The 11867-nt window shown below is 58.6% G+C and overlaps 3 protein-coding genes across 9 annotated transcripts in view; 2 read left to right on the top strand and 1 right to left on the bottom strand.

Moving 5' to 3' along the window:
• LOC110084401 (uncharacterized) lies at positions 1 to 5811 on the top strand. Its single transcript, XM_073002357.2, has 3 exons — positions 1 to 1428; positions 4143 to 4248; positions 5633 to 5811. Exons 1-3 carry the CDS (start codon positions 1235 to 1237, stop codon positions 5807 to 5809), a joined length of 477 nt encoding a protein of 158 aa, XP_072858458.2. The 5' UTR covers positions 1 to 1234; the 3' UTR covers positions 5810 to 5811.
• On the top strand, positions 5810 to 8717 carry LOC144583014 (transmembrane protein 53-A-like; the record flags this gene model as incomplete). The annotated part of the gene is made up of 2 exons (XM_073002360.2): positions 5810 to 6227; positions 7969 to 8717. Coding segments are annotated over 2 exons (792 nt in total), but the record flags the coding sequence as incomplete, so codon positions are not given.
• Positions 8718 to 9785: 1068 nt separating this feature from the next.
• Positions 9786 to 11867, bottom strand: part of IMPDH1 (inosine monophosphate dehydrogenase 1) — a 44682-nt gene continuing 42600 nt past the window's right edge. For all 7 annotated transcript variants that reach the window (XM_078376781.1, XM_073002347.2, XM_078376782.1 and 4 more), the window contains one exon: positions 9786 to 10970. In XM_078376781.1, the coding sequence (XP_078232907.1) occupies positions 10831 to 10970 (140 nt within the window). In that variant the 3' untranslated portion in view covers positions 9786 to 10830. The remainder of the gene's footprint in view (positions 10971 to 11867) is intronic.

Genomic DNA, 11867 nt, shown 5'->3' with positions numbered 1-11867 from the left:
GGCCGGGCTGCCTGTCCTGATCCCCATGGAAACCCCAGGGATCAAGGGGACTCAGGGTCCTGATTCCCCAGGCAGCCTGCCCCTTCCCACTTCCTCCTCCTTGTCGGCTGGGTCGGTCGGCAGCTTCTCCCAGTCAAGCCTCCCAAGCGAAGACCCATGAGAGGTACTGTTGGAATGCCATGATTTTCTCTGCAGGCCATCCAGAGCCGGCATCTCCTTCTTGGAATTCTGTAGGGGGATTTCTTAGGCTGGGCGGTTTGTTCTCTTAGCCTGGGGTTGCGGGACGAGGTCCATTGATTGCATGTTTCTGTACTTTATGTGAATTCACATTGCAAGGGGGTGTCCTGTAGACCCACAGACAGAACACAAGTGCTTGAATTAGTCAAATAACTGTATATTTGGATCAAGGATACCCCGCGAGGCTTCTTGGCAGAGGGGGGGGCTGAGCATCCGCCTCTCCTGAGTGGCCAGGGGATGACGTCTCCTGGGCTATATGCCTTCGCCAGGGCAGATTCAGCAAGAGCTGCTCTTTCGTTGAACCGGAGCCCCAGTGTGGGGACACCAGAGGGCGAAGGAAGGATGGTGGATTTGGAAATAGCTTGGACTTTCCTCAATGGAAGCTCTCGCACACACCTAGGGTTCCCCTCTCTTGTGGAAGATGGAGCAGCCACTCGTTTCCTGTGGCTCCAGAGGGCAGGAGCCAAACCATGGGTACAAACTGCCAAAAAAAAAAACACACATTTTTTTTTACTTCTTGGGGGTGAGAGTCGTCTGAGGCTGGAGTGGCTTGTTTTGGGCAAAGCTGAGCCTTCCTGGGCTGCGTGTTTTTAAAGACAGAGGCTTGGGCTGTGGATTTTGTGCATCACGAGGGGATTGGACTCCATGGGAGCCCCTGCTGTGATCCAGACTTCGTTTCTGAAAGAACAGGAGGCAGGGAGAGAGAGAGAGAGAGAGAGAGAGAGAGAGTTCCCTCAGGGTTCAGGATATGAACTGGACCAATAATTCAGCATGCTGGAAGAGGTGTGTGTGCGAGTGTGAAGAGTTTGTGGCGTCAAAATGGTGAAGATGGGTTTATATCAGCAAGCCTAGAGTGATGGGCGTTGGGGCCAAAAATTCTCAGCTGACATCGATTCAGGCCTGAGCTGTTTGTGACTGGTGGGGAAAGGAATCCTGGAGTCACCAAAGGAGGTGAGCTCAAAGGAGGGGGGAGCGTTGACCCCCTTGTGCAACTGCTATGGAGGAGGTAAAGTCCACGGGGCGGGAAGCATCGGCAACCGAGCTGCCACTCTCTGGGGTGGCCTCAGAGTCAGTGCAGCAGGTTAGAGCCAACATTCTCCAGGCGGTAAAAGGCAGAAGGGGCAACAGACACCATGGTCTGTATGTGTGTGGAGTGAACCCACCACCACCCACCACCCCCAGTGGACAAAGGTAACCAGCTGTGGGACTCTTTCATGTAGGAAGGAGGTGGGTAAGTCCAGGACAGGAAAGAAGGACATGAAACCATGTGCAGGGTCTCGTGAGTGCATACTGACCCCCACACCTTTCCCCCCCCATCCCTCGCCATCCGGTGGATTGAGACACCACTGACCACTGATGAGAGGTTTGGCGTTCTCCTCTGACTCACTGGGGGCAGGCAAGAACAGAAGTGAAACAGACACGTCCGTCCCGTAAGCGTCCACGGAGAACAGATCTGGAGCGCCGTCCAGTTTCCTCACATGTTGGGAGTCCAGATGTCACGACTGGAAGCTGAGAGGCAGAGAGATCCCTTTTGCTTCTCTCCTTACTCTTGTTCTCAAGACTCCTGGAGGTGCAACGGAGGACTGGTTCGGTCGCTACAGAGATGTAACTCAAGCTACCCCCATGGTAGTGGCAGTAGTGCCAAGGCAGATGTGCCCCCCCACAAAGCATGTCGCACTGTATTCCCCCCCCCCTGGTTGCAGTGGGAACCCTGTGACCCAATGCGCCGCTGAGTTGTGCAGTCTGCATGGGCTGAGCAGAACGCCCGGCAAAAAGGTTTCGCCTCCATAGCTTTATATTACCTGAGAGCGATGTGAGTTCTGGCCTTTGAGTTAAAAGTGGAAATATAGTATACAATCTGTGTACATTAATCTCCCCTGAGTTCCAAGGCTGGAGGGTTTTAATGATATGTATAATAAAAATGTGGAAAGGGAACAGGAATTCCAGCTCCATCGTGTGGAGCCTCTGAAAAAAAAACAACGATCTCAAGTGGAACAATGTTTTTTTACATGTATATCCTGGTTCTCCTCTAGAGGCTAAGTATGTACCTAAGTTCCAGAGATGGCAAAACCTTCCTTCCTTCCTTCCTTCCTTCCTTCCTTCCTTCCTTCCTTCCTTCCTTCCTTCCTTCCTTCCTTCCTTCCTTCCTTCCTTCCTTCCTTCCTTCCTTCCATCCATCCATCCATCCATCCATCCATCCATCCATCCATCCATCCATCCATCCCCTTCCTTCCTTCCTTCCTTCCTTCCTTCCTTCCTTCCTTCCTTCCTTCCTTCCTTCCTTCCTTCCTTCCTTCCTTCCTTCCTTCCTTCCTTCCTTCCATCCATCCATCCATCCATCCATCCATCCATCCATCCATCCATCCATCCCCTCCCTTCCTTCCTTCCTTCCTTCCTTCCTTCCTTCCTTCCTTCCTTCCTTCCTTCCTTCCTTCCTTCCTTCCTTCACTGCCTGCCTGCTTGCATGACAGCTCCCAGAATAACCCAGGCTCATCCCTGCACAGTTCTTCCATCTCATAACCAATCTTTTAACATAGGTTAGGTTGACAAAAGTGTGACTGGCAGAATGTCTCCCAAGGAGCCTTATATTTATAGGTAGAGATGTTTGAACCTGGGTTTGATTTAATGTATTCGCGAAGGCTTTCACGCCCGGGATCTAATGGTTGTTGTGGGTTTTTCGGGCTCTTTGGCCGTCTTCTGAAGGTTGTTCTTCCTAACTTTTTGCCAGTCTCTGTGGCCATGGGCATCTTCAGAGGACAGCACTCTTTTCCCTTCCACTCCGTGCCCCCAGAGCACAGAGTGTTGCCCTCTAAAGATGCCAGCCACAGAGACTGGCAAAACGTTAGGAAGAACAACCTTCAGAACACGGCCAAAGAGCCCGAAAAACCCACAACTACCACTGGGTTTGATTTTTTTTAAAAACTCTCTTCTGTGGAAGGTCGTTTTAAAGATCTCGTGATAAATGTGCTAAACAGTGGAGGAAAATGGTATAATCCTAGTCAGTTAGAGCTCATGAGATGTGCATTCGCTGGAAGATGAACTGAAGAGACCCCAAGGATCAGCAGGGGAGAGTCAGAATGAGTTCAGAGGCAATAAGCGGGCTGGTCTTCGCAAAGCCCATCGGCAGCTTTGCTAAGCAAGGACCACTTGGCATTCAGTCACAACCTGAGATTGAGAAGCAGGTGGCGTGGCTGTGGTTCTTCCCACAAGATGCCCTTGACACCTTTCCAGCCTCGTGTAAGGTTTACTTTAAAAAGACTGCAAAATCAAATTGTCCATGAAGAAAGTAACCAGCCCTTTAGAAGTGGTCTGCCCTTCCCTCCTTCCTGGGGTCTGCCCAGGGCCGCTCTTCTCTCGGGAGGGACCGAGGGGAACTGAACTCCCCAGCCAGAGACCTCAACGGCCGAGTAAACAAAGGCAACGTGTGCTTTTGGATCTGGCCACTGTTGGACCGCGAGTGCCCCTGAAGAAGCTGGAAGGGAGGCATTTAAGAGAAGATGGAAGCACCTTCTTTGTCCGATAGACTTCAGCTTGGATTCCTACCTTGAGCGGGGGGGTGGGGGGGTGGGGGGTGGGCTCAATGGCCTTAGGCTCACCTTCCAGCTCCATTGTCCTGGGACTCTGTGGTTCTAAATTCCATGAAAGCTTCTGCTAAATAAAGACCCATGGCTTCCCTACCTCTCTCTCTCCCCCCCACCCCACCCCACCCCGGGCACTCTTGGTAGGGCCAGAGGCGAGGCTTCCTCTGAAGACCACCTGCTGGGGGTGGGGAGAGCAGGAGAACCCGTCCGTGGCGGTGCTCACGTGGGGCTTGCAGTGGATGCATCCCCTCGGCCACCGCGAGAACAGAGAAATTCGTCTTCTCCCTTAGGGACCCCTTATGTAATGTCCTCCTTGCCTTGCAGGGCTGCTATGAAGATTGCTCTCCAGGGATGGGGCCTTGGAAGTCCTTGGAGAACCCGGAGAGCTGCTAAGGGCTGTTCCTACCACCTGGTGTGCCAGGAAGGCTTGGTAGGTTGTTTCTCCAGGGATCCTGCCGGGAGGGGAAGGGGAAGGGGAAGGGTGTGCCCAGAGGGCGTCAGAGCCATCAGGAAGGGGGAAAGCCCTCTGGCCGGCCTGCCCTGGCCCCACTCCTCCTCATGCCCTCCTCCTCCCTTTCCTCCCTGGGTCACTTTCGTTCTGTTGGGTACCAGCTCAGCCCCGTGTGTCAGGAGTTCCCCCCCTGGACCGGGGGGGGGGGGCTGGAGTGTCTTTTGGGGTGTAGATGGGACCCCCGCCCTCACGAGACCAGCCGGCTTCCCAAGTGCAAGCCACAGGTTGGCTGTGATCAAATGGGCCGGAGGATGAGGGGCATATGTGTGTGTGTGTGTGTGTGTGTGTGTGTGTGTGTGTGTGTGTGTGTGTGTGTGTGTGTGTGTGTGTGTGAGAGAGAGAGAGATGGGAACACAAGGCAAATAGAGACCGCCTGCCCTGTCCGGGGTGGGGGCGGGGGGTGGGGGGTGGGCTGGCACAGGCAGAGGCAGTGCAGGCAGCGCCCTGTTTCCCTCCCAACCAGCCCGGAGAGCTGGCTTTCTCTTCTTTTCCCTAAGCCTAACCCTTTCCTCCAGCCGGCGGGGGCCGTGCTGGCTGCCTGGAGGAAAGGAAGGCGAGGAGAGGCCCGAGGTGGGGGGGGGGGGGAGAGGCAGGCGGAGGGGCTTTGTCGGGGATCCCCGCTGGCCGAGCAGAAGGCAGAGAGAGGCTGCTCGGTCGGTCTCCCTGTAAGGCCGGGTGCTGCGGTGCGGCTGGATTTGGCCCTCTACCCTCTACCACCGCACAAGCTGTTTGGCTAAGGATCGCCCTCATTTGAGGGAAGCTCACGGTTCAGTGGGGAGAACCCCTGCAAGGCACAGGATCCGTGCGGCAGAAGCCTTGGCCGATGGCCTGGAGCCCTCAGGTTGGCGGCCAGAGGGAGGGGAGCTTCAGACGGCAAGACCCTTTTTAGGTGGCAATCCCTGCGCGGATCCCAACCTAGGAGGAAGCCTGATCTCCCTCTTGAGTGGGATGTGGGTTTTGTTTTTTGTTGTTTGTGTGTGTGTGTGTGTGTGTGTGTGTGTGTGTGTTTGGTTGGTGGTTTATTTTTTATTTTTTATTTTTTTTGCGTGAATGGAGAGGATTAGGATGGGGCTCCCGGTGAGTCCCGACCCAAGAGACTGGAGGGGTTCACCTTGGAGGGGGGGAGAGGGCCAGCCGGCTGGGCAAGGGCTGCTGGAAGGGCTCCCGTACAGGAAGTCTGCGCAGCGTTTGGAGCGTGTCCCTCTCTGCCCACAGCCACCTGTTGTCCTTGGGAGCAGGCAGGGTAGATGAGGGCCCTTAAGATCCCTCTCTGCACTTATTACTCGGTCGTTCTGTTTCCCAGGAGAGACGTCGGCGTCACCCTCCAGAATGGCCCCCACGGAGTCCACCGAGCCCCTGCCCGCGGGGGTTGTCCCCGGCATCCAGGACGCTGCCTTGCCAGATCAACGGCCCCCCAGCCCGGAGCCTCCTCCCAGGCTCCCCCCAGGCCCGGCCTTCCTGGCCCCCGGGGTGGACGTGACGGCCCTCTCTCGCACCATCCGCCTATACCGCCCCGGCTGGCCCCCTCTCGGGCTCCCAGCCCCTCGTCTTGCTGCTGCCCTGGTTTGGGGCTCAGCCCCGGGCCTTGGCCAGGTACCTCTCCCTCTACCTGGGGCGCCGCTGGCCTGTGCTGGTGGCGGACAGCGCCCTGGAGCACTTCCTGTGGCCGCGCTGGGGAGTGGCATACGCCGCCCGTGTGCTTGGGCTGCTCGGGGAGGGGACGGCCCTGGGCACCCGGCCCCTCCTCATCCACGCCTTCTCCATCGGCGGGTACACCTTCGCCCAGATGATGGTGCATCTGGCCAGCCACCCGGAGCAGCACGCTGGCCTTCGGGAGCGGATCCATGGCTTGATCTACGACAGCCTGGTGGCAGGAAGCCTGGCAGACATGGCCCAAGGTGAGTGTGCCGTCCGGCCCTGGGTCAGCCGGAAGGGGGGAGGGGAAGGGGTAGCAGGAAACAGGTGAGCACCCTCTAGGATCCTGGCCCCAAAGAGCACCTCCTCCTGTCAAGAGGAGATGGGCAGAATTTGGAGAGCTGGGAGGGAACCCAAAGGCCATCTAGTCCAGCCTCCTTCCCTTGCAGGCAAACCACAGCGGGACCATCCCTGACAGGCGGCCACGGTCAGTTCTCACCCTCAGGAAGCTGTTCCTACAGCTGACGTGAAACCTGCTTTCTTACGATGGGCCTGAGAGGGGAAGGCAGGCCTTGGGGGCCCTGGAGTTCAGCCCCAGCGACGCCCTTGCAGTTTTGACTCTCAGCCCGTGCTCAGAATTCCTGCCATGCCAGGTCCTGCTTTCTGGATCACACTGGACTTTGCCCTCTCTTGGGGCAAGTGGGGGGGCAATAAGGTTTAACCTGCCCAGCTGGGACATCAAAGGTCTGGGTTCAAGTTCTGACGGAGCTCCCGGAATGACCTTGGGCCAGCCATTCTCTGTCTTGGTCAGCCTGGCTCCCCACACAGGACTGGACAGAGGCCCTGGGCCATCTCTGCCTCAGAAGACATGGGTCCTCTGAGACCTTCTGAGGAAATACAGGGCAGACGTCTTAACCCACAGATAAAACCATCGGGTACGGCTGAGTCCAGGAGACAGGTGGGCTCCCAAGACGGAGCAATGTTTTCCTGGCTTAATGTGCCTTTGAGCCCAGGAGGGGAGGCCTTCATGCTCGGTACGGGCTCACTTCCGAATGCCTGGGCGTAGCCCTCCGTTGGCGCCGAAACCGACACACCGCTGCCTTTTGCACTCGGTGCCCCTGTGGCCTCCTCCGAAGGAGACGCACCTGGACCTGCCTTTCTGGTCCCGAGCAGGGCAGTGGCCTTCGCGTGATGACTCCTGCCTGTCAGGCCCCTGAGGTTGAGGGCAGCCCCTGAGAGAGGATGCTGGGGAACGAGGGGCCGCAGCAGCAGCAGCAGCAGCGCAGGGCCTTGGCTCTCCCTTGGGAGAAGAACTCCCCAGGTTGGTGCTCCACTTTGCCTTCAACGTCCTCGGCTGGAAGAACGAAGCTCTCCAGGCCGCTCCAGACCCGGAATTTACCCCTCGGGCCCCTGACGGTCCTCCCTGCACGGACGTCACAGGCGGGGCGTCTCTTCTGCTCCACCCCTGCCTCGCCATGGAGAAGCACAGACCGAGGTAGCCAGGGTAGGACCCGGAAGCTGCCTTTTAGCAGAGCAGGTTTCTCAGTCTGTGCCAGAGGTTCTCAAATAAAAGCGGCAGCCCACCCACCCCCCCGAAAGCCTTGCCAGCCGATATTCCTGGGGAGGGAGGTGGGAGGCAGATTTCCGACCTCCTGGACCAACCCTGCACAGCCGAGAAAGCGAGGCAGTGGTTGGAAGTGGGCCGTTTGCAATGCAAGCTGAGACGGCCTGTCCTGTGCAGGCAAAGCCACTGAAGCGATGGGGGCCACCTTTTCCGTGGTGCTGGCCCAGCATAACTTCCCCCCCCTTTCAGGCACCGGGCACCGCCTGCCACACCAAACACCAGCAGAACCAGGTGGCAGCAAAGCCGGGCAGCGGGGGATGGGACCGGGGGGGGCACAGTGGTTCCAAACCGGAGGGGGCCCCCCGCTTCCCTTCATCCTTGCAGCCGGTGCTGTCGCTCGAGGGTGCTGGCTTTCAGTTGCCTTTCTTCCTTCCACTCAGGGGTGGCCAAGATGAGCAGCAGCTCAGCAGCCTTGCGCCCGCTCATCCGACGAGGGACCCTGTTGTACTTCAGCCTCTTCCGGCGATGCACGGTGCCGTATTATGAGGCCGCCCTCGACGTCTTCCACCACCCGCCCCTCCGCTGCCCCGTCCTGGTCTTCTACTGCCACAATGACCCGCTGAGCGACATCCGGGTGATGGAGCAGCTGCTGGACACCTGGCGGGCGGCCCGCATCCCCGTCCACGTGCAGGAGTGGCAGGTGTCCCGCCATGCGGCCCACCTGCGCCTCTATCCCCAGGAGTACACCCGAGCCCTGGACGCGTTCTTGCAGCAGCTGGACCTGGCCCCTGGCAAACCCCTAGCAAAACTGTAGGAGGGGAACCGGCCGGCTCTCACCCTCAGGAATGACCAACCGGAGGAGATGGGTGGCACAAGAGCCCACCCCCACCCCCCACCCCGCCAGCCAGGCCGCGCCCTGGAAAGGAAAGAAGGGTGCTGGCGAGAGGAGGAGGATTCCTGGGTCGGAAGGAGGGTCTCTCCCCAACCAAGGGAGAGCAAGGGCACACAAGCCACAGACGGGCACCCTTCCCAGCCCCATTCGGTACAGGGTCTCAAGGGAGACAAGGAAACCCCCTGGAACGTGGCTCTCCCGTGGCATTTTCACTCATGGTGCCATAATCAGAGGCAGGATCACGGTCCCCCCGACGACCCCCCTCTCCCTTCCACAATAAAGCCCTTCCTCCAATTGCAGGTTGCCTGTATGTGTGTGTGCGCACCCGTCTTGAGAGCGAGGAGCCGCCTTGGTACCTCCAGGGAGGCAAGTCTGAACATGCCACAAGGGGAGGATGCTGCTTCTCCGGCTCTGAGGGAGGAGGAAGGGCTCCGCCCTTGAATAATTGGTCCCGCTCTTCTCTCCAGCCCCCACCATGGATTAAAAACCTGTGCCCCCTCCTCCCCCCACCCCCCAGCACACATGCCATGGTGTTGAGCGGGCTCCTGGCTCTACCCAAAGGGGGCAATAGTGAGCAGCTACGCTTGCCTCCAATTTGCTGGGCATGATTCCCTGCTACAGCAGAAGAGGTTTGCCTAAGAGTTCACTCCCAGGTCCGGTCAGCTCAGCTTCACTTCTTTTCCAGGGGAGGAAAGGGTGGGTGGGGGTGGCGGCAGCTTGGACTTTGTGCAAAAGCCATCCTGTCCCCTTCCAACGCCAGATTACAAAGAGGCCCCTCTGCACACCCATGCGCCCTGGCCAAGCAGACAGGGCCCAGGGGTGGGGGGAAACCCCCCACACACACACACGCACGCACTCACGCCCTGGGAGTTCTTCGGTTAAGAGACACCCTGAGCTGGAAGGGGCTCCCAGGACCATTGAGTGCAAACTCTCAAGCAGGTGGTCAAGGGTCCCTTACCGGAGGGGGGGGGAGAGAATCACTCTCTGTTTTAAAAGACCACCACCTTCTATAGCAGCACATTCTGTTACTGAGCAGCTCCTACGGTCAGGAACTCTCCCATCCCCATATAGTCAAAATCTCCTTTCTTTTTAAAATTTCTTCTGCTCCATTGCTCGCTTTCGCCTCTTTGCAGTGAGAGAAAACAGACCTTCCAAAAGTTTATAAACTGCCTGGTTCTTCCCGTGTTTCTTGTAAGAATGGCCTGCTGCTCTGTGCTCAGTTTTTCACCTTTAAGAAAGCCTCGTGGTTCATGTGCTCCTTCCTCTGGGATCTCGCCCGGCATTTCCTTAGCCTACTTAAACCACTTTTCTTATAATCCCGAATATTCTCTCCCAGAGCGAGAACAGCCTCAGACCAGCCACATCCACCTGATAAAGGATGCTCTGTAGCTTTATTATTTAATCAATACACAGTGACAAAATGTTGGACCCTAACATGCGCAGAAGTCACAGCCTTCAAGCGGTGGGGAGGGAGGGAATGCAACTTTGAAGTCCGTAAGATGGTGGCCCTCCACGCGAGGAGGGGTGGACCCCCTTCTCCAACCCCAACTTCACGGGGGTGGGGGTGCTTCCTGTGGCTGATCCCACTGCGAAAGGGGGTGGCACTCAGGACCCCCTGGGCCAGAGACGGTGAGCACCACGTTGACATGGCAAGGACCCAGGAGGAAGAAGGTCAGGCCTCTAGGCCAGGGAGACTCCCTGCGCCCCCCCCCATACACACACTCCCTGTGTGCCGTCTGCAGCAGCTGCCCGGTGCCCACCACACCCCCAACTCTGGAGGCGCCCAGAAACTCTTGGGATGGTGCCAAGTGAAGGTCTCTCCGTCCCCCCAACCCAGAAGGCTCAAGTCTGCTGGAAGACGCCCCCCCCCCCAATGGCCTGAGAGGGAGAGAGAGAGAGAGAGGCCAGACCCCTGTCTGGAATGGGTCTGGTGTTTTTTTTAAAAAAAGAGTGGGGCTGCAGGGGTGGCCACGGAGGGCCGTGGGGTGTCGCTTTCTACCACCCTAGGGACCATCCCCCCTCCGGTCCCAGCAGACTTCAGGAAGGAGCCTACTCAGGGCTCCTTAGCAGCAGGGGAAGCTGCTGCCGGGGGGGGGGGGGGAGGACCTGCTGTTGCCGGTAAGGGGCCACCCGGCAGCGGCCCCCAATCCCTCCAGCCCTCCCCAAGGAAAAGCCAGAGGGCAGGGGCGAGGCGCCCACCCCCACCAGCCGAAGGGGTGCCCTGGAGAGGCTTCTGTGGGGCAGCCCAAAGGGAGAGCCCCTCCCTCAAGGAACGCCCCACCCTGCCCCAGGGGCCGGCCGGAGGGAGAGCCCCCCCTGTGCGCCCAGGCGGCACCACAGCGGGGTGACCTCAGTCTGTGTCCGCGCTGGTGCCCCCCCCAAAGGTGCCAGGTGTGGGCCAGCGGGCAGCTCAGGTGCAGTGGCGGCGGCAGCTGGTGGCAGCGACCGGGGTGGGGCTGTTGGGGGTGGGGCGGAGGGCGCGCCTGGGACCTGATCCGTTGCCTCTGTTGCTGCTCCGGAAAGAGTCCTCAGTACAGCCGCTTCTCATAACTGCAGAAGGGGTGGGGGGCGCAGTGGGAGGGGGAGAGAGAACAAAAGGGTGGGTCACCTTGCCTCCCCACCTCCACACACAGTGTGTGTGTGTGTGTGCGCATGTGCATGTAGGTCCTGCCTTCTCTAATCCCAGAAGCCCACGTGGCACAGCGCTGAGCTCAAGCGTGAGAGAAGTGGGTTCGAATTCTGACTGTGCCTTGCCACAAGAGAAATCCCAACCTAAACTGGCCTGGTTTGGATGGGTTTGTGAGAGATCTGGACGCCAGCGGAAAGGCCACGCCTGGTTTATCTCTGCGAAGTCACCTTGGGACATCTTCAGACCAGTTCTGAGCTGGCGAACCGATTTTGGGGGGGGGGGCTCCAAAGCCCCGAATGGGTGACCAAAGCAGGTCGCGGGACCCACGGGCAGCCCTAGTTTGAAACCCTACCTGACCTTGAAGCTCACTTGGGGGGGGGAGATCTCCAGGTTAAGCACCCTTTCTCAGCCTGAACTGTCTTATGGGGGGGGGGGCATCCGCTGCTTAAGCTACCCAGAGGAGAGGCAGCGCGTGAACCCTGCAGCTTGGCAGGAACCGTCAAAGCTCGGCAGGCCAGATCCCTCTCCTTCGAATTGGGCATGTGGCCGAGGGGCCCCCGCCCTCCGAGCAGAGGCCCCCAAAAACACAGGAGTCGCTTGCCCTGCGCATACACACACACACACACACACACACACACACACACTCCACTCCAACCACACACACACACACACACACACACACACTCCACTCCAACCAAGGAGGCGGAAGCCCTGAGCTCACCCTCCCGAAGCCCCCACTGCAGGCCACGGGACACGCACGCTGTTTCGGCCGAAGGTGCCCCACGGTCAGCGCTGGAGAATCCAGGCTGCCCCCTCCA

The sequence above is a fragment of the Pogona vitticeps genome, chromosome 5 (assembly GCF_051106095.1).
Source record: "Pogona vitticeps strain Pit_001003342236 chromosome 5, PviZW2.1, whole genome shotgun sequence".
Classification (NCBI taxonomy): domain Eukaryota; kingdom Metazoa; phylum Chordata; class Lepidosauria; order Squamata; family Agamidae; genus Pogona; species Pogona vitticeps.
This window is presented reverse-complemented; position numbering and strand designations above follow the sequence as displayed.

Excerpts from the sequence above, each read along its gene's own strand:
- LOC110084401 (XM_073002357.2), top strand. The coding sequence starts at position 1,235 with ATGGAGGAGGTAAAGTCCACGGGGCGGGAAGCATCGGCAACCGAGCTG. Across the intron at positions 1,429-4,142 it reads ACCACCCCCAGTGGACAAAG|GGCTGCTATGAAGATTGCTC; the intron begins GTAACCAGCTGT and ends CTTGCCTTGCAG. Across the intron at positions 4,249-5,632 it reads TGGTGTGCCAGGAAGGCTTG|GAGAGACGTCGGCGTCACCC; the intron begins GTAGGTTGTTTC and ends TCTGTTTCCCAG.